Source organism: Cetorhinus maximus, chromosome 1 (genome assembly GCF_964194155.1).
Source record: "Cetorhinus maximus chromosome 1, sCetMax3.hap1.1, whole genome shotgun sequence".
In the NCBI taxonomy this organism is placed as follows: domain Eukaryota; kingdom Metazoa; phylum Chordata; class Chondrichthyes; order Lamniformes; family Cetorhinidae; genus Cetorhinus; species Cetorhinus maximus.
This window is the reverse complement of record NC_135879.1, coordinates 101021616-101042532: the sequence shown is the minus strand read 5'-3', so window position 1 is coordinate 101042532 and position 20917 is coordinate 101021616. Positions and strand designations below refer to the sequence as shown.

Below are 20917 nucleotides of genomic sequence, written 5' to 3'. Positions count from 1 at the left end.
GCCGAAAACCCAATTGAGCCTCTTAAGTGGACAATTAAGGGCTTCTTCCCACCACTGCTGGCATTTTGCTAATGGCTGGGGGTGGCCTGCTGCCATCCAGTGAAAGCTGGCAGCCTCCTGGCAGGCTGCAGGGGAGGCCCTTCTTTTAGGCCACTCTATGGCCCATGAAGAACCACCCCCCCTCCCCAACCCAGCGGCATAGGCTGGCTCTGTTGCAATGGTGCTGACAGCTCTTAGCGATCCCCATCCCCCTGATCAACCCCCAGGTGGGCACCAGTGTCCCCAAACCCCACTTAACTGCCTTTGAAGGCACCCAGCCTTTGATGCACCTTCATACAGCAATGGCCACTGCTAGAGGTGACACTGTAGTGGTTGGTGAGCCACTTGCCCTCTTGATTGCACTGGCAGCTCTTGGTGGTTGTGGTGTTGGGGGCGGGGGCGGGGGGTGGGGTGGGGGGTGCGGGGGTGCTGCTGTCCTTAATAGGGATGGTAACCCCACCAGCAGCCACTTGATTGGCCACCACTGGGAATATGCTTCCCCAGGCACTGTTGCCAGGCGAATGCCTCCCACTTTTGCCCCCGCAGCAAGCTTCCATCCTTGGGTCATAAAATTCAGTCCTAAGATTCTATGATGCAACTGCCACTTGCACTAGAAAGTTCCAACCTCCTGCCACCGCTTGCATGTAAAAGTGTTATCTAACTTCACTCCTGAAAGATTTGGCTCAATGTTTAGACCATGCCCCCTATTAATGGACTCCCCACCCAGCGGAAATAGTTTGTCTCTTTCGGCCGTATCAGCTCTCCTTAATATCTTGGAAACTTTGATCAAATCATCCCTTAATCTTTTAATATCCAGGGAATGCAACCTTAGTTTGTGCCATCTGTTTTTGTTTATCATATCCAACTTCTGTCCCACTGCAAGGCAAATAGGCATCAATGAAATAAACCTGAGGGGGAGTAACATGCAGTTGTAATATGTTCCACTAGGTGTCATTAAGATGCTTAGAATTAGCTCGATCAGCATTATACTTTTGTGTTAAATATGTATTATTTAAGTGAATCTTCACCACCATAGAAATGTATTCTATACAAATAACTGCTTTAAATTTTGCCTGAACTAAATGTTATCTTTTTGTTGTGTTAATTTCCTTTAGATTGTCCTAGAAATGTGTAGCCTAATTAATTTCTCAGCTATTTCACTGTGGTGTAACCTTAATATGGAATTGATTAGTGATAAGTATAGGAGAAAAAAATCTGGACTGGAAATAATGAATGTAAGCCAGAATCTTGTTTATGTTTATGTTGATTTGATAATTGTACCAACAGATAATTTTATAATTATACATGTCACCCTGGACTGAATGTTACCTGATGTTCAAATGCTTTGTATACATGAATTTTGACTGCATTATTTCAATTAATGGTCAAGAGAGTATTGGTAGATTTTTTTTCCATAACTCTAAATTTCAATTAACATGCATCAGCCTTTTTTTCTTTGCACCTTTGTATTCAAATAAAAATAAACTTAACAGAAAATTATTTCTTTTCAAAATAATTTCAGCTTCAATCTTATAGACTGATTTATTGCTTGACTGGCTCGGATTTGTTAATTTAGGCAGGTTTTGGAAGTCTGAATGGAGCTAAGATAATCAGTTGAAAGACATACTTCTCATTGACAATGTCATTATACTTGTTTCAAATTACGAACTGATTTTTGTTTTAAATTGCAATTAGAGTGCTTTCCATTTTAAATGGAAAGTGGATTACTGTACATCATTGTGGTGTGCTGGTGCAATTAAAACCTGTTTTAACATCACGCCATATGGTCATTCATAAGCTGAAGTTGAAAGTGTATGAACTTAATTCAGTGCACACGCGGTTAGAATGAATACACTTACACCTGCTAATACAATGTTGACAGCATTTGCACAGTGCGGTAAGGGAGGGAAAACCGTGCATCAACAGCCTGCTCAATTTACTACAGAATCCGTGTGGAACCTATCTGAAAGAATGAACACATGCTTTCTGGGCTAATCGTAAATTTAAGAGCGTCAAAGAGATTCCACAAGTGACTTGACCGACAACACAAAGAGCAGAAACATTTGGCTTAATGTTGTTTCCAAATACACTGTTACCGACCATTTTTATCAACTACCCGGAATTGATTGACAGTTCCATATGTGTGCGCTGAAAATGATGTGCGGAATATATTTTGACCTGCCTCTGCCTGTGGAGAGATTAACAAGAAATATTGGGATGGTTGGATCTCTTCATTCTTAAAAGTACAATGATGGTACAATGAGGCTGCCTTTGTAACTTTCTCCCTGTCCCTCTTCAGAGTCCTCACCCAAGCAAACCTTCGTCAGATGCGGCCAGCCTAGACAGTAGCCAGAGATTTCCAGAGCTTTAGCCAAGGTGTAAAAGGGGAGATGTCAGATCGGCCATCCATTCTACATCCTGTCCAACTTTCCTTTACCGTACAGGTATTAAAACCAGACGTGATGTATAATGGATGACCAATCCGATATTGCCCATTTTTACACCTCTTGTCAAAGTTAAGCATTCAGTCACTTAGCACCGACTTGACTATTTGAGCCAAGTCTAATCTTAACCACATCCGATTTCCACACACATTCACTTTCCAGCAGGGGTCACTGGATAGCAAGTGAGCCCAGGAACCCTCTGCCCGATTTTTCAGTTTCATGCCTGGGGGTAGTGAGGCCAACTGTATCTGTGTAGAAGCCTGGGATTGAAGTTCAGGATAATCTGTGCAGCGCGGTCCCATATCAAGTGGAGCATGTATCCAATCAGCAATCAGGATAGGCTGAGGGGAAGATGTTTAATTGTATAGTCTCGAAGCAACAAGACCCCGAGCAAAGAGCTGACGAAGTTATGTTCCGATAGTAGCACTCCTGCGCTAAAAATGTGCCATTGGCAACAAAAACGCAATACAAAAAAGAGTGATCTAATGCTTACCAATCAACTTTAGTTGAAAAAGTTAATATAAAAATGTATTAAATAATAAATGTTAATTAATAAGTAATTAATAATTAATAAAACGAATATTTAAAGGACCGCATAATTGTGACTGCAGTTTGAAATGTTTCTTGTGTTAATTAAACTGATTGAAAAAGAGCTAGCTACTAGTGTTTGTGTTTACCAGGCCATGTATATTAAGCTTTGTAGTTGAATTTATTTGCATGCAAAACTGATTCTCAAATTCTTAACAAGCTAATTTTTAGTTAAATCTAACTTGTTATTTTTTTTCAGGAACAAAATCCGAAAATGTTTAAATTACACAAGATGTGCCGAAATCTAGGGCCAAAGGTTATAACCAAATCTTGTATCTTTACAGACGGCCTACTGTGCATTTCTAGCACTTTCGGTTCACGGTTTCCAGCTTGCCCCATTTCATAATTTATTCCAGTCGCTGGTCCGTCGAATTATCGGTCTGATTAAGCAACATTCGTTTGTGCCCAGAACAACTATTTATTACATTGAAAGAATAATCCCACCCATCGCAAAGCAAGGCGCTGCTGCTTCATACCACTTGCATGTGAAATGAGATCTTACGGCTGAATAGCTGTTGGAGCTGAGTGAAGATTTATTGTTACAATTTGAACAAACGTTATCGTTCCCCTACCTGTTTATTATAGGCTTTTGAAAACGTAAAAAGGTAACCTGGCACATGAGCATGGGAGCCCCACAGTTGTGGGCTCCGCACTACAGGGGTACAAAGATGACTGAGGATTTCTTAACAGGATTTAAGTATTACTGTTCTGGGCAATTAACAGTGATAACAAATAATCGCATAGAGTATAGTCCAACATGACCTGGAATGACTCTTCTTACTGACTTCAGTGATTACCATGATTCATTTTGCCTCACATTGTTACAGAGGGGATAAAAACAGAAAAATGCCGCAAATACACAGCAGGTCCGACAGCGTCTGTGGGGAGAGAAACAGATAGCATTGCAGGCCGATTGACCGTTTGTGATGATCTCATACAAGATCAAAATGTTAACTCTGTTTCTCCCTCTACAGGTGCTGCCTGAGCTCTCGAGTATTTCCAGCATCTTCTGTTGTGATTTGCAGCATTCGCAGTGTTTTGCTTCATTAACGTGACCGAGTCTGTCCAGGTCCATGTCCCTTTGGGGGGGGGGGGGGGGGGGGTTACTGTGCTATCATATTGGGAAGCAGCAATATATATATATATAGTGCCACTGTTGACTGCCCCCAGTCTGTAATCACATAACCCGATATTTCAACCTCATTATTCTTTTCATTTCGGCATATTTGAGGACGAGGGATATTTTAAGTGTATTGCGGTCCAGCCGCTGTACAGAAATGTTCGGTGTGGCCGTCGCCTTCACTTCCCCTGACTGTCACTGAGGGTCGGGTTGCGGATTGTTGACAGGTCCAAAGGAGCACCGAGCACTGTTCCCCCACATGGGCCGGCAAAGGAGGGTGGGGGTGGGGGAGGGGGAATGTTTGCATATCTAAACAGAATTATGTTAATCATGCTGGGACTGGGGACTGGAGCCGTATTTACCGTGTGCAGTCGGTACGCGGCAAACTAGACCAGGGCATTGGATCGCTTGGAAGCCGCAGAGAGAGAGAGAGAGAGTGGACAGAGAGGAACTGAGCCCATTCCTCAGTCAGTATACACACACACACACACGGCCAGGTAGGAGCGGGCACAGCAACAGGTCAAAGCAGCCCTTTGATTCAAAGAAGCTGGGCAGGTTTAGCAGAGAGGAGACACCAGTTGACCAGGACCATTCCGCTCACTTAAAGAGAGAGAGAAATCTATTATGAATAATCGGCGTGCCCCGTCTACTTGCTGAAACTGAGGATATCTCCCATGCAGATTGGCCCTTGCCGGGGTTTTTGAGAAGTGCCTGGCAGTGAGGAGGAACATGCCGAAGATGTCTACGGAGCGAAGTCCAAAGCGGAGGGAAGCCAAGCAGCAGGTTGAAGACATGGGGGTGACTCAGAGCCCGGCTCTGGCTCAGGGCAGCCGCTGCTGCTGGACACTGTCAAACGCCATCTGGTTCACGCTGTCTGTGGGCTCGCTGGCGTTCTGTATCAGCCTCAGTGTTAAAACTTCCCAGCTGGAGGAGAGGATATTGGACCTGGAGAATGTGAAGGGAGACACCCAGCCTCACCGGGGCCCCAGTTTAGCGGCAGATCGGATGCGACTGCTCGTCCAAGACAGAGTGGAACAACTTCTGGGCCAGGTAGCGGCACAGTCCCAGCCCGCTAGCTAAAGCCGGTCCGACCGATAGCGCTTGTTTGTTGCTGGGCTCCTATCGGTTGAGGCATGTGTCTGCCCTGGTAATTTGGGGACGATTCCGATTTTAAACGGCACATTTTAAAGCTAGCACGGAGCAAGATGTGAATGCAGATTCCGTTAGTCAACTGGCAAAAGTGGGAAAAGTGCCCGTCACTTCTACTTCACTTTCTCTCGCGTTAAGCTCAGGGTGTGCTAGAATTGCCTAATGGATTTGTTCATTGTACTGAGACCCCCTTTCCTTCAATATCCAGACTATGGTGCATTCCCGTGATATATAATGGTGCCGAGTTCTGTCACTGAAATGTAGATATTTGTGTTGTTTCTCTGTAGAGATCTTATGAAGATGCAGCGAGGCACCGAACTGCAAGAGAAGCACCAGCTGATTGTAACTGTCCTGCAGGTAGGTGGATTCTGCTGTTGTGCAATAAATCTCTCCTGTTCCAAAATACACCCCCAAGCACATCTTAACTCTGACTTACTGTTGCCAATATTAGCAGAAGAACGCGTTCATACCAGCTAACTCTACCATTTTAACGGTGGCGTTAACCGGTTTGAAGTCAATTAGCTAAGATAAAAGAGGCAGGGATGTGATAAGGGGCTGAGTTGAACATTTGCCCGCCAATATCGTGAACAGTAATTTGTATCCTCTTAAAGTTACCACTGAAAACTTGTCATGAATATGAATAACAGGCAGAATGTCCCCAGCAGAAGATAACGCTCAGAATTATCCCCATGTATTGTCTTATGCTGTATTTCTGCAACTGGGAATTTTTTTCAATTACTCCCTCAACTCAGCCTTTAATGCCCTTATCCTTAGTGAAACCCAGATTCTCACTCTCTTGCCCTAGATTCTCTCCCTGGCCTGGCCCCTCATCTTTCCTTGCTTTAATGGGGGTTGGCGGGGGGGGGATGTTGCGAATAGTGGAGGCGCAGACTAGAATGCACCTGGCACGCAGCTGGTTTAGCTGTTCATCTACAAGCCTGGCTGGACCACCGAGCACTATCAGGCACTGCTCACCTCTGCCAAAACTGCCCACTACTCCCAGGATGGTCCTGGAATGCAAGGCTAACTTTGCTCTTTGCTCTGCTCCAAACCTTTTTCTTGAAGCCCCATCACTTTCAGAAAGTGCAAAGAGCTTGTGGGCTTCTTTGACATTAAGATTAACACCTTTCATTAGTTGCATGTGGTCATTATCTTCTTTCCTCTTATCCACCAAGCGAAACATCCCCCAAGGAACCCCTCAACCCCACTTATTTCGCTCTGTTACCTCTCTTCATCCCCTTCTGAGTTCCTCTTGTCCATGAGACCCAGCTACTGCTCTTTAGACCCAATTCCCATAAACTGTGGATCACTCAGCTTTCCTTCCTGGCCCCCATACTAGCTGATTTGTAAATGATTTCTCTATCCTCAGGCATTGTCCATCTCCCCTTTAAATCTGTCTTTATCACTCCCTTCTCAAAAATCCCACCCATCATTCCACTGTGACTGGCAGTTACACCTCCCCATCCATCTCCAATTTCCCTTTCCTCTCTAAAGTCCACAAACGTGTAGTTAGCTCCAAATTGGTGTCATTCCTTTTCACAACTCCATGATTGAAGCCCTTCAGTCATGTTTCTGATCCTGTCACAGCAATGAAACAACCGTTCTGAAAATAACAAGTGACATTCGATGTGAGTGTCACATGGTAAACTATTCCACCTCATCCTCTTGACCTGTCTGCAACCTTTGACACGCCTTAACCCCTTTCCTTCATTTTCAGTTGAATAGTATTGTTCCAACCTGATTTCACTTTTAGTTGTCCTGTCGTAGCCAGAGAATCTCAGGCAATGGCTTCTCGTAACAGCCCTGAAACATTGCCTTTGAACCCACCAAGGATATATCCTTGGTCCCACAAATTCCTTATCTGCATGCTGTCCCTCGTTGACATTATCTGAAGCATGGTGTCAGGTTCTATTTGTATGCAGAAAACGCCCAGTTCTACTTTACCAATACACCTTTCAACCCCTTCAGTGCTTGTGTGTTATTAGCATGTTTGTCTGACATCCAGTCCTGGATGAACTGTAATTTGTTCAAATTAAACATTAGAATGTCCGAAGCCGTTATCATCATCCCTGGTCCCAACTCTGTTCCCTCACCATTGATTCTATTCCGCTCCCTGGCCACTGTCTCAGGCTCATTTTTTTAAAATGGATTATTCCTATGCTATATAGCTAATCTCCTATCTTCCATGAACTCAAACTCATCCAAAACTCTGCTACTGTATCATAACCTCCATCAAGTGCTGCTCACCATCAGCTCCGTGCCTACTGACCCGCATTTTGCTTCTGATCCGTGTCTGATTGCCCTCCTGTGAAGCAGCACGGGATGTTTTACTAGACTAAAGGTGCTATATAAATGCATATTGTTGTTATAATCCATGTAAACTGACAAACAAAAAAGGTTTAAAAGTGAACTTTTAAAATCATCACTGATGTTGTCATAAAACCCAAAATAATGGAATCTGTATATATTTTAACCCTAAAGGTCTTCCTATGCATTCATGGTAAGGAGACTGACCCAGCAGAACTACATATTAGAAATTCAGGTGTGCATTGCAAATGATTGTTTGGCCATTCCTTTAATTATTTGGGATGCAGTGCAAACCTGAATCAATGACATTCCTGCCAGGTGCTTGGGAAATTTCCCCTTCATTAAATTGAAGTATATATGTTGAAAGTTACAGTTAAACCCGCTTTAAACATTTTTATGTTGCTAGTTTTGGAAAATTTAATAATGAATAACAAATAATAACAATTGTGAGTATAGTGAGAAAAACAGGATCAAACATTGATCAATTTTTATTAAAAAGAATCCTATGAATGTTTGGAGAAAAGTAATTTGTGAATATTCTGATTCATTTTGTAATATTTTTTAAATGGGACTGATTGAATGATTGTTGTGGAGATTACCATCCATTTTTTGTTTTTCCCATTGAAAATAGTGAATGTTCCTTTGCATAATTGAATATTGTCCTAACAAGACATGTTGCAATTTTCTACCCTTTCACCATGCTATTCCATTTAAAATTGTGTTACATTACCAGGAGAAAATAACTCCCATGAAATGCACCAAGTAGAGTTAAAAGGTCAAATAAAGAGCATATGTTCAGAATGTGAAAAGGTGTCTTTAGATCATGATTTTTGCAACAAATCATTTGTTTTTCCCCAGATACATTCAGAAAACACATTGGGACTGCAAAATTGTGCAAAATCCCTGTACCAGGGTGCCAAATTGTGCCATATCACTTACCCTCATCATGAGGCATGTTCAGAAAAAATTGCATTTGAGCTTGCAAAAAATTTTTGTTTCTAAGTCACAGACACAGTCTTTCATCTTTTTTATCTCTATGTGTAGTCCCAGTCTCTGACACATCTCTTCTACTGTGCTGTGTGTCTTTCCTGAAATATAAATTTTTTTTGCAGATTTACCCATGAATTTTAGTTTAATTGTATTTGTTTTGACAAGGCACAGAGGAAGAACACCATTTACTATCTGATGGCACATCCATGGTGTAGTGGTGTCACATCTGTGCGGCAAATCAGATCATTTTTAGTAGAAAACTGACAGGTTAAATGCAGTGGTGCAAGACTTTATGAAAAATGTATATCGTTTACCACAGGCTCTCAATTTAAGGTACAAAATTTTATTATTTACACTGAACTCAGCCTCGAGCTTGTTCAAACACTAGGCAATGTCAAATTACCAGCCTGTTTGTGCGGTGCAGCTTTTTATCAGCAGTAAGTGAGCAGGAAATAAAATTAGAGTATATACACCAGTCTGATCTGAATCATGTTGTTTCTCAGCCGACCCTAGGCCATCATCAGATGGAGGGAATCTTTACTCTGAATTTGGATTTAAGTTAATAAGCGTCGGCAACTATAAAATGTGTAAATGCGGTAAATGCACAGAAACCTATTATGAGAGAATTCAGATGGTGGCAGTCACTCTCTACAGAGACATATTAGATAAAATAGTAAAATAAGGACGTAGAGAGTAATGAGAACAAGGGATAAAATGTGGATCATCAACCTTTTAAAGTAACTGGTGGCTGGGTGTCAGTAATTTATGGTTTATGCCTGAAGCATGGAGTTTTGACTTCTTTAATAATTCAACAGTAATGCAATCAGCATAACTGGGGTTCAGTGCTGACAGTGGTATCAGAGTGAAGCAAGCAGTGCAGTATAACCAGGATGTTAAATATACTTTGAGCCTTATTGCCTGAAGTTTATACAGATAGACAGTCTTCGAAAACAAGACGGAAACATTAATTGTTGGTATTGACATCCGTTTGTCACTAAAGACAGTGCTCTTTCCATACAGATTAGAAATGAGCATTAAAGCAGCTGTCATATTTCTTTGATTTATAGCAGAATTATAAAGGTACCCAATTTTGTGGGAATGAATTATGCAGGAAATTATTAATAAATCACTTTTCCTGAATAGCCTATAATTACTCACAGAATTAAAGCGGTGTCTGTCTTGCTCGTTGCCAGTTATGTGGAGCTCTTTGGAAAATGGAAGCATCTTTAGAAATTGTCAACAGTAACGACTTGTCTGTTCTGCCTGGTGACTGTTGTGTCTCCCAGCAATCAGTACTGCATGTGGTCTGAGAAGTAGATGCTCATTAGGGAAAAGTTGCCAATTAAAATACATGTTATATATTTTCTGGAAACTTTGATGCATATGTTTTACTGATATGGATAAAATATATTGCATCCATTCCTCTGTAATACAGAACCTGTTAGTCTACAGTTTGATAGCTTTAAGCTGAAACAGATGAAACCCTATGTTCAGCATCAAAATGGTGCAGTAATTGGTATTGTGTCTAAGCAAAAGTTTACAATGTTCTCAATCTTGCATATAAGACCCCAACTTTGTCTAGATGATATACTCTGATTTTGCAGATTTACTGTATCAATTTTTTATTCATACCTTTTAGTGAGCGCAATAGGTAGAATTTGGAATTATACTACAAAATGACTGGCCTCTATGGATTAAAGCAATACTGATTGCTGTGGTGACAGCAATGAAACTGCTAGAATTAGATGAACTGTGTCTGGCTGAAAATAAAGAAGCTGTGAAATAAGAATTCCTTGGTCAATTTTGACTGTTTAACACAACATTTGCAGTTATTTGTTGTGACTCTAAGTCCCATTTGAATTTTCAGCCGAAAAACTCCACCTGCCATCCGTTCAATCTACAGCCATGTGATGTAACAAAAGCCTTTGATTCACCGATGCTTACTCAGTGATTAGGTACTTATTCTGTGACAGTGACCCCATGTTCTCGATTCCACAGCCAGGGAAAACAATTTCTCAGCATTTACCCTGTCAAGTTTATGAATTTTATTAGATTACCTCTCATTCTCCTAAACTGCAGGGAATGTAGGCATGGTCTACTCTACCTCTCCTCTTAATACAATCACCTCATCCCAGGAACCAGTCCAGTAACAGTATGGCATAGTCATATTCACTGAATCATACCTTACACACCATCCCTGGGTAAGTCCTCTCCCACCGGCAGGGCAGACCCACCAGGGTAGATGCAAGGTGGTACAGAGTCAGGAGGGAGAAGCCCTCTGTGTCCTCAACATTGACTCTGGATCCCACAAAGTCTCATGGCACCAAGTCAAACACAGGCAAGGAAACCACCTGCTGATTACTACTGATCACAATGCCTCAGCCCATGAATCAGCACTCTGCCATGTTTAACACCATCTGGAAGAATCACTGAGGGTAGCAAAGGCAGAGAATGTACTTTGTGTGGGAGATTTCAATGCCCATCAACAAGAGTGGATCGATAGCAACATTACTGACTGAGCCAGCCGAGGCCCATAGGACATTTCTGCCAGACCGGGCCCTAGGCAGGTGGTGAGAAAACCAATGGGAGGGAAAACTTGTATGACCTCATCCTCACCAATCTACTGGTCGTGAACAATGCTGTTCATAACAGCTTCGGTAGGAGTGGCTGCTGCACAGTCCTTATGCAGATGAAGTTTCATCTTCACACTGGGAATTCTCCATTGTGTTGTGTGGAATTTTTTTTTCTTTTAAGCTATCTGTGTGTCGCTGGCTAGGTCTGCATTTATTGCCCATCCATAATTGCCCCTGTGAAAGTGGTGGTGAGCTGCCTCCTTGAACTGCTGCAGTCCATGTGATGTAGGTAAACCCACAGCGCTGTTAGGGAGGGAGTTCCAGGATTTTGACCCAATGACAGTGAAGGAACGGCGATATATTTCCAAGTCAGGATGGTGAGTGACTTGGAGGGTAACTTCCAGGCGGTGATGTTCCCATGTGTCTAATACCCTTATCCTTCTAGATGGTAGTGGTCATGGGTTTAGAAGCTGCTGTCTGAGGAGGCTTGGTGAGTTTCTGCAGTGCATCTTGAAGATGGTACACACTGCTGCTACTGTGAATGTTTGTGGATGAGGCGCCAATCAAGGGGACAGCTTTGTCCTGAATAGTGTTGAGCTTCTTGAATGTTGCTGGAGCTGCACTCATCCAGGCAAGTAGGGAGTATTCCATCACACTCCTGACTTGTGCCTCATAGATGTTGGACAGGCTTTGGGGAGTCAGAAGGTGAGTTATTTGCCACAAGATTCCTAGCCTCTAACCTGCTCTTGTAGCCACAGTATTTATATGGCTAGTCCAGTTCAGTTTCTGGTCAATGGTAAGCCCCAAGATGTCAATAGTGGGAAATTCAGTAATGGTAATGCCATTGAATGTCAAGGGTGATGGTTAGATTCTCTCTTGTTGGAGATGGTCAATGCCCGGCAGTTGTATGGCGCAAATGTTACTTGCCTCTTGTCAGTCCAAGCCTGGATATTGTCCAGGTCTTGCTATATTTGGACATGGACTGCTTCGGTATCTGAGGAGTCACTAATGGTGCTTTACATTGTGCAATCATCAGTGAACATCCCCAATTCTGACCTTATGATGGAAGGGAGGTCATTGAGGAATCAGCTGAAGATGGTTGGGCTGAGGACACTACCCTGAGGAACTCCTGTAGCGACGTCCTGGAGTTGAGATGATTGACCTCCAACAACCACAGCCATCTTCCTTTGTGCTAGATATGACTCCAGCCAGCAGAGAGTTTCCCTCTGATTCCCAATGTCTCCAGTTTTGTTCACCATAGAATTCCTAACTGCTGACCTGCTCTTGTAGGCACAGTATTTATAAGGCTGGTCCTGTTCAATTTCTGGCCAATGGTGACACACAGAACATTGATGGTGAAGGATTCAGCAATGGTGATGCCTTGAATGTCAAACGGAGATGGTTAGATTCTTTCTTGTTGGAGATGGTCATTGCCTGGCACTTGTGTGGCACGAATGTTACTTGCCACTTGTCTGTCCAACCCTGAATGTTGTCCAGGTCTTGCTGGAGATGGACACGTAGTGCTTTTGTATGTGAGGAGTCGTGAATGGGACTGAAAACTTTGTAATCATCAGCGAACATCCCCACTTTTGACCTTATAGCGGAGGGAAGGTCATTGATGAAGCAGCTGAAGGTGGTTGGGCCTAGGTCACTACCCTGAGGAACTCCTGCGTGATGTCCTGGAGCTGAGATGATTGGCTTCCTTGATGCCATACTCGGTCAAATACTGCCTTGCTGGTCACTCTCACCTCACCTCCTTAGCTCTTTTGCCCATGTTTGGACCTATCCTGTAATGAGGTCATGAGCTGAGTGGCCCTGGCGGAACCCAAACTGAATGTCATTAAACATATTGTTGCTGTGTAAGTGCCGCTGGATTCCATTGTCGACAGCACCTTCAATCACTTACCATTGTACTAAATTGGATAGATTCAGAACAGATCTGTTAGTTCAAAACTGGACATCCATGAGATGTTGTGAGCCAACAGCAGCATCAGAATAGTATTCAACCACAATTTGTAACCTCCTGGCCTGGCATATCCTTCTTTTTACCACACCTTCCAGCTGGGGGGCCAGCCCTGGTTCAATAAGAGTGCAGAAGGGTGTCTCTGGAGCACCAGAAGGTATAGCTAAAAATGAGGTGCCATCATTGGACTGTCTACATGCTAAACAGCAGAAGCAGTATCCTAGAGACAGTGCTAAGCAATCCCACAACTGATCAGATCAAAGTTCGGCAGTCCTGTTACACCGCAGCATGAATCATGGTGGACAATTAAACAATTAATCAGAGGGGGAGGCTCGACGAACATTCCCATCCTCAATGTTGGCAGAGCCCAATGTTGGTGGAATCCTTAGGACCCCAGCATCACAGATGCCAGTCTTCAGCCATTTCGATTCACCCCATATGATATCAATAAATGGCTGAGGGATACAGCAAGGCTTTGGGCCCTGACAACACTCAGGCTGTAGTGCTGAAAACTTGAGTTCCAGAACAAGCTCACCCCTAGCCAAGCAGTCCCAGTATGGCTACAAACCTGGCATATACTTGAAATTGTGGAAATTTGCCCAAGTATGTCCTGTCCACAAAAAGCAGAACAAATCTAATCCAATCAATTACTGCTGCCCACACACAACCCCCCACCATTCCCCCAATCATCAGTCTACTCTCAATCATCAGCAAAGTGATGGAAGTGTTGCCACCACTTACCCAGCAATAACCTGCTTACCAGTGCTCATTTTGGGTACCACCAAGGCCACATGGACAAAAGAGCTGAATCCCAGAGGTTGGATAGTGTACTAGGCCAAATCATCTTCAGCTGCTTCATAAATGGCCTTCTCCCCTTGGTGTTCAATTACATTATTATCATTGTATCCTCCACCATCAACATTGACCAGAAACTTAACTATACTAGCCAAATAAATAATGCAGCTACAAGAGCAGGTCAGAGGCTGGAAATTCTGCAATGCATAACTCATCTCCTGACCACCCCCCCGCCACCTGCCAACCCCCAAAACCTATCCGCCATCTACAAGGCACAAGTCAGGAATGTGATGGAAAACACTCCACTGGCTTCTATGGATGCAACTCCAACAATACTCAAGAAGTTCAACACCTTCTAGGACAAAGCAACCCACTTGATCGGCACCTCATCCACCACCTTATACTTACATTCACTTCACCACAGGTACACCATGTGCACCATTTATAAGATACACTACATCAGCATGCCAAGGTTCCTTTGAGAACACCTTTCAAACCAACAACTTCTACCACCTGGAAGAGGCAGCAGACACATGGGAACACCACCACCTCCAAGTTTCCTTTTAAGTCACATACTGTTTTGACTTGGAACTATATCTGTTCCTTCACTGTCACTGGGTCTGAAAGCTGGAAGACCCTCCCTAACAGCACTGGGGATGCCCCTACACAACATGGTCTGCAGCGGTTCAAGAAGGCAGCTCACCGCCACCTTCTCAAGGACAGTTAGGGTTGGGCAATAAATGCTGGCTTTGCCAACAACACCCGCATCCTACAAACAAATACATTTTCTTTCATGTTTTGTATGTGGACTGTCAACCATTGGCAAAGACCTAGGTTAGGAACCTTCGTGTTTCAGGGAAGTACCACTTCAAGCATTACGCGTAACCAAGTGCCTTTTGTACACACTTGTTTTTGTGCTAAAGCTGCATGATTCACTTTGCTTAAAGGTGGAGGTGGTAAATGAGGAACAGTGGACAGATACTGAGGCATCCAGGCAAAGGTACTCTTCAACTCTTCAGCTGCGTCTCCGTGGCATCAGCAGATGATAGCCCTGTTCTCATAGCAACCATCCACCTAGTGCTGTTTCTCCAAACATTGCAGCCCACAGATTAAAGCTTCATTGTTGTTGGCATGATGACGGCTTCTGTTAGACATAATAGTGCTCTGTTGATAGATATTACCTGAGCAATAACCAAGGGCAAACCCTTTCTTTTCATGTAGGCCAGGGTATTGAGATGGATGTCTACACTCCAGGGAACTGATGCCAAAGTCTTAAAAACTGGGCCTCATTTGGCAACTTGTCAAGCAGAGAAACAGTCTTCAGATATTGTAAGCTGATTAAGTACTTGCACAGTGGCAAATAAATGGCCAAAATGCGGCCCATCCTGCATATCATTGAGTGACCATGTATTCTGTAGATAGGTTGCTTTCAATTATAATTGGAACTTCAATGTGATTCCATGCCCTGCTGGAGGATGGGCATACAGTACTTGAGTAGGGAAAGAGCTGTAGTGTTTTCTGTGATCATATGTCAGATATGGTTTAACAAATTAAGAGGAAGCACTTTGTTGTATGCACACTTTGCCCACCAGCTTGTTATAGAAAGACTTGCTAACCTTACCTTGATCCCTGCGGTTATTAAACCTTTTTCCTTATCCCCTGTCCTTTGGGTGTTCACACAGTTTTAACTATGACTCAACAAGTAGCTCCAAAAAAATTAGCAACTAAGTGTAAACATACTATGCCTTGGCGTAGCCACAATATAATATCAGTTAGTAAGTCAACAACACTGCAACTTGGGGTGCTGCCTATAACTCATGCAGTGGAATGTATGATATCATTTAGTGGCGATGACTAACTAGACCTTTTCCCCTCTCCTTGAATTCTCACAAGCCTCCTTTGTTTTGTTGCACTGTACTTCACTGTATTGTGTTGTGCTATATATTAAACTATACCATGTATAGGATCATGGTATTACATCATTATGTAGCATTGTAGTCCATTAACAGTACTTGTCTGTTTCAGATCAGATGTGTTAAACCATATTTTTAGATGGCCATTGCAGAATAGAGATTCAGTTGTGAACAATTGTTAATTAGCTGAGGAAATAATTGAATCTGGATTAGAACGTAACAAATCTTCCAAGAATTTTATTATAATGGAAAAAAATTGGAGCCCACTGTCTAATGCAATAGGCCTGATTTAACCTCAGCATCAAAGCACACCATTTCAATTCTCTGTTTGGGCCTGTTGTTAGTGCATATACTCGGCAAATCTAAATAATACTGTTCATTATTAAGGATCAAATATCACACTGTTATGCAATTTATATGATTCATCAAAATTTCTAAGCTTATATGGAATCCCACTAAAATGTTTTTTTTTAAAATGGGATTCAAATAATGTCATAACAAAACCAGATGAACACTACTGACATAAAAATCCAGTATTTCAATCTAATTGTGGATTGCAATGATAATTTATACAACAATTAGCAATCCTTTCCTTTAATACTGAATGTAACTTGACCTTAACAGAGATGCTCTTAAAATGAGCCTCTGCTTTTAATTGTAAAATTATTTCTCATTTGATTAACCTGTTTGGTGCTCGCAATACACAGGAGCTTCAACTCCACACTGAGTAGGAGGTTCTCTGATCTATTTAGTGCATGTCATTTAGCTAGTAAATATGGTCCAGACCTATAAACAGAACTATGAACTATAAATTATTTATAGCTGATGTTATGAAATTTTGTTTCACTCTTCTGTTCCGCCTATAGCATTACAAAACTTTTTTTTGACAGGAAAGTTAAATAATTAATTATGACAGTTATGATTAATAGACAAAACAGTTAAATAGGAAAAGTAATCAAGGCAGCAAGAAAGGTGGCAACTGGGAATACAATTTAATCTTGGCCCTTTAATATTTTATCATATTATGCATTGACTTTGTGGGGGAACAGTACTCACATAATAAGGAATTAAATGGTTGATTTATTTATTCAGTGCAGAAAAGCTTGCTATACTGATATACTGGAAATAAACAGTAGATGTGGAAATGTTTTGTTGGTACTGCACTTGTAATGGGTGTGTCTGCTTGATTGGTATTCCCTATGTGACTATTCTTCCTGTTTGTCCTAGACTGTACATAAAATGGGGAAGATTAAAAATATGTTGAGTCTCATGTGGATACTGAGCAGCAAGTTATAATTTAAGGACATTATTATGTTCTGTCACTGAGCCAACTGCCAATTGTCTGCACTGCTACTGTAAAGTTTAGGATAATTGCAATAATGAGCCCTTTCATTAATATTAAAGGGGCACCATATTCTTGCGACTAGCGTGTAACATGGAGATGAAGTTAAACATAGTTCTTCTCACTCTCTGAGCCATAAGAAATGATTACATAAATGCTTTTCATTTAAATTGGGTATATTAATATATCAAAATTTTCCAAGTTATTTTCTTATTATTTCTGAATCCAAATTTTATAAGGTGTTCTATTTTCCCTCTGTCAATAGTGATCCATCCAATCTTCCCAACTGAGAATGCAGCCAAATAGGCTTAAGTCCCACAATTGGAAGACTCTGCTGCTGGCACATATGGACAGGCTTATTATAATGCAATGTGACAGAGAAATGTAACTTATTTAAACCCTCAGTGAATCTGGACACTAGGGATGCTTGTGTAGCTGTGGTGCTCTGCGTCGCTGGATAGTAGTGGGAACAGTATGGGTCCAATGCCCATTTTTGATTAATAGCAATGTCTAAATAGGAAAAGAAGAAATCCACAGGCCTCTAACATCCTCCCATGCCAGGACAGGTGCTTAAGTTACACCAAAATAGTGTGACTGCCCACCCAAAGCCTGGGATTTCAGATGGGGTCAGAGGTGTAGTTAGCAGATGGGCAGAAGTTCTGCTCTACCCAAAATCCACCCCTTCAAGACTTCTCCAAGAATTCCACAGTCTTATGTCCTCACTCATAGGTAACTCAGAACCCACATGTATCGATCCCGATATTCGTACTTGGGCGTGTCAGAGGAGACTTTTCTTCACCAACTTCACATCTCAGATGAGGCCATCATGGAGCTGCACGACCAGACGTACAAACAAGTTGCACCACAGAGATGGCTGTTCCCATTATATTAGACACTGAAACCAGTGGATCCTTCCAAGGCACCACAGAGAACATCTGACTGATTAGCCAGAATGCAATCCAGTTGCATATCCAACATCAGGGATGACGTGCATCACTTTTCTTGTGAAAGGGCGGGCACAAATGTTTCAGCATGTTATATAATTCCTGAGGATTACATATGGGAAATGCTATCCTTTGGGTGTCAATCCTCCTCAGATCAACTCCATGGCATTCATGAACAGAAATAATCTACATTCAATTAAAGTGTGCATCATATCTGGCCATAAAAACATCTTAATGCAGGTCAATACTAAAGCAAAATATTGTGGATGCTGGAAATCAGAATAAAAAACAGAAAATGCTGGAAATACTAAGCAGTTCAGGCAGCATTTGTGGAGAGAAAAACAGGGTTAAAATTTCAGGTTGATGACCTTTCATCAAAACTGGGAAAAGTTAGAAACCTATTACATTTATAACTTCTCCCACAAATCATTGCCTGTTATCCAAGCAAAAACCTTGAAGCTGACAAAATACTCAAAATTGAGAAATTGATAAGAAGCCCAGCCAGGTACCCCTTCAGCCAGTCTTCATCCCACCCTGTGACAGTGCAATCCAGTGCAGCAAGCATGTAGGTTTTGGTAAGAGTGCAGGTTCAGGACGCACCTTTGTACACCCGTGCCACTGCTCAATCTGTTATGGGAAAATTGGGATTCGTTTTCAAATTGACACTGGTGCTAAATTCTGATATTGCCAATCAGCTGCCAGTTATAGAATCTGCATCTGTTCCATTTCTAGTCATCTCAATGGAAATGATACCTGGATTTTTATGAAGGCAGCTGATCTAGAATGCTGTTTTAAGCCTGGGAAGCAGTTGTAAAACTATCCCATTCTGACCTACACTGTAACATAATTTCAGAGAAAAGAGGTAGCCTGCTTGCATGTGCCTCGCTGAGGATGCTGCAATTAGTCATTTTGATTTTTTGTGAATTGTGCTTTACCCCAATCTTAACAAAATGTGGAAAGGTAGGTCAATTTACTTTGGTTCTCCAGATTCAATTACACTTTAACTTATCTGTGTCCTGTTCCAATAGACCTGTGAAACTCTACTTGTTTTCTCCACTGCCTCCATTCATGTACCTTGCACCTCTGCTTTCACTGGAGGGTGGCCCTCAGCTTCAAGGAGCCGCTTCCTCTTTTGCTGTCCTTCCTGCATCAGTATCTCCAAAGCTTCTTCCTGAAAAAGGGAAGTTCTCTTCAAAGTATAACTTGGCTCCACTGCAGCTTTAACAAAAGTTTATTTGCAAATACAGAAAAAAAAGATAGCTCCTTTAAGAGCTACTGCATCATGAAAAATCTGACTGACCAACTTTCCTGCCCCCACCCCCCCCCCACACCACTTCTCCTCTCCTAAGCTAATCAAAGTGGCAACATGAGAATGTAGAAAATTGGCCAGATATGTTGTGTCCAAGAAAAGCAGGACAAGTCTAGTCCAGCCAATTATCACCCATCAGCAAAGTGATTTAAGAGGTTTCCAACAGTTCTGCCAAGCGGCACTTGCTCACCAGCAACCTGTTCACTGATGCCCAGTTTGGGTTCCACTTGGCTCCAGACCTCATTATAGTTTTGATCCAAACATGGACAAAATAACTGAATTGCAGAAGTGAGGTGAGAGTTCCTCAGGGCAGTGTCCTAGGCCCAACCATTTCAGCTGCTTCATCAATGACCTTCCTTCCGTCATAAGGTCAGAAGTGGGGATCTTCGCTGATGATTGCACAATGTTCAGCACCATTCGCAACTCCTCAGATACCGAAGCAGTCCATCTCCAAATGCAGCAAGACCTGGACAATATCCAGGCTTGGATTGCTAAGTGGCAAGTAACGTTTGCACCACACAAGTTCCAGACAACAAATACCTCCAATAAGACAGAGTCTAATCACTTCCCCATTACTTTCAATAGCATTCCCATTGTTGAGTGCCTCAGCATCAACATCCTCGAATTCACCATTGAACAGAAACTTAACTGGACTAGCCATATAAATCACCTCGGTGGGACCTAGATGTAGAGTAACCTCGGGATCACAATCTGGTGAGCACAGCACACAATCTGTTCCACAGCAGGCGGAGGCAGGGACAGCCTTGGTTGCCAGCATTCGGAGGGCTGCTGGAGGCAAGGAACCTGCTGAGTCCGAGTCAGATGATGAGCCTCTGGACTCGGTCTTCAATCAGTTGGTGGACCTGCAAAAACAATCACAGGAACATCAGGAAGGGACGTCCGGCCAATCAAAATCGCCTCTTCCTGTGACCCCAGCAGCTCCAGCTCCACAGGCCGAGAAGGGTGCAGCTGGCCCACAGCAGGAAACCCAAAGCAGGCCGGGGCCCTTCAGGTCTCGGCCCTCCAGAGGACGCACGCCAAAATCATCACAGACAGGGCATAGCAGTCAGCAGGCTGCCTCCAGGAGCGGAGAGTACCAAGATATAGCGGCAGGGTTAGGAAGGTTAAGAAGATGTAACTCTTTTGAGTCAACCAAGTAAACTAAATTAACAAAATCAGGGACAAAGTAAAAAGCAACCCCTCAAAGGGAAACTGCAAAAACAAAAGACAAAATACAAAGGAAGATCACCAACATCAAATCAAAATATGATTAAGGGAGTCAATAAAAGACCCCACTCCCCGCAGTGCCCACCGGGCACGGAAAGCCTCGACGGTGCCGGCACACACCTCGTGCTCCCTCTCCAGGGACACCCAGCTGCAAACGTAGCCGCGGAAGAGGGGCAGACAGTCAGGTCGGATGACCCTTTTGATTGCCCGCTGC

At 42.7% G+C, this 20917-nt stretch overlaps 1 protein-coding gene across 1 annotated transcript in view; it reads left to right on the top strand.

The window, feature by feature from the left end:
• The first annotated feature begins 3609 nt into the window (after nucleotides 1-3609).
• LOC144682360 (collagen alpha-1(XXV) chain-like) overlaps nucleotides 3610-20917 on the top strand; it is a 206903-nt gene continuing 189595 nt past the window's right edge. The window contains exons 1-2 of the mRNA XM_078544798.1: nucleotides 3610-5241; nucleotides 5628-5697. Of these exons, the coding sequence (XP_078400924.1) occupies nucleotides 4921-5241; nucleotides 5628-5697 (391 nt within the window). The 5' untranslated portion in view covers nucleotides 3610-4920. The remainder of the gene's footprint in view (nucleotides 5242-5627; nucleotides 5698-20917) is intronic.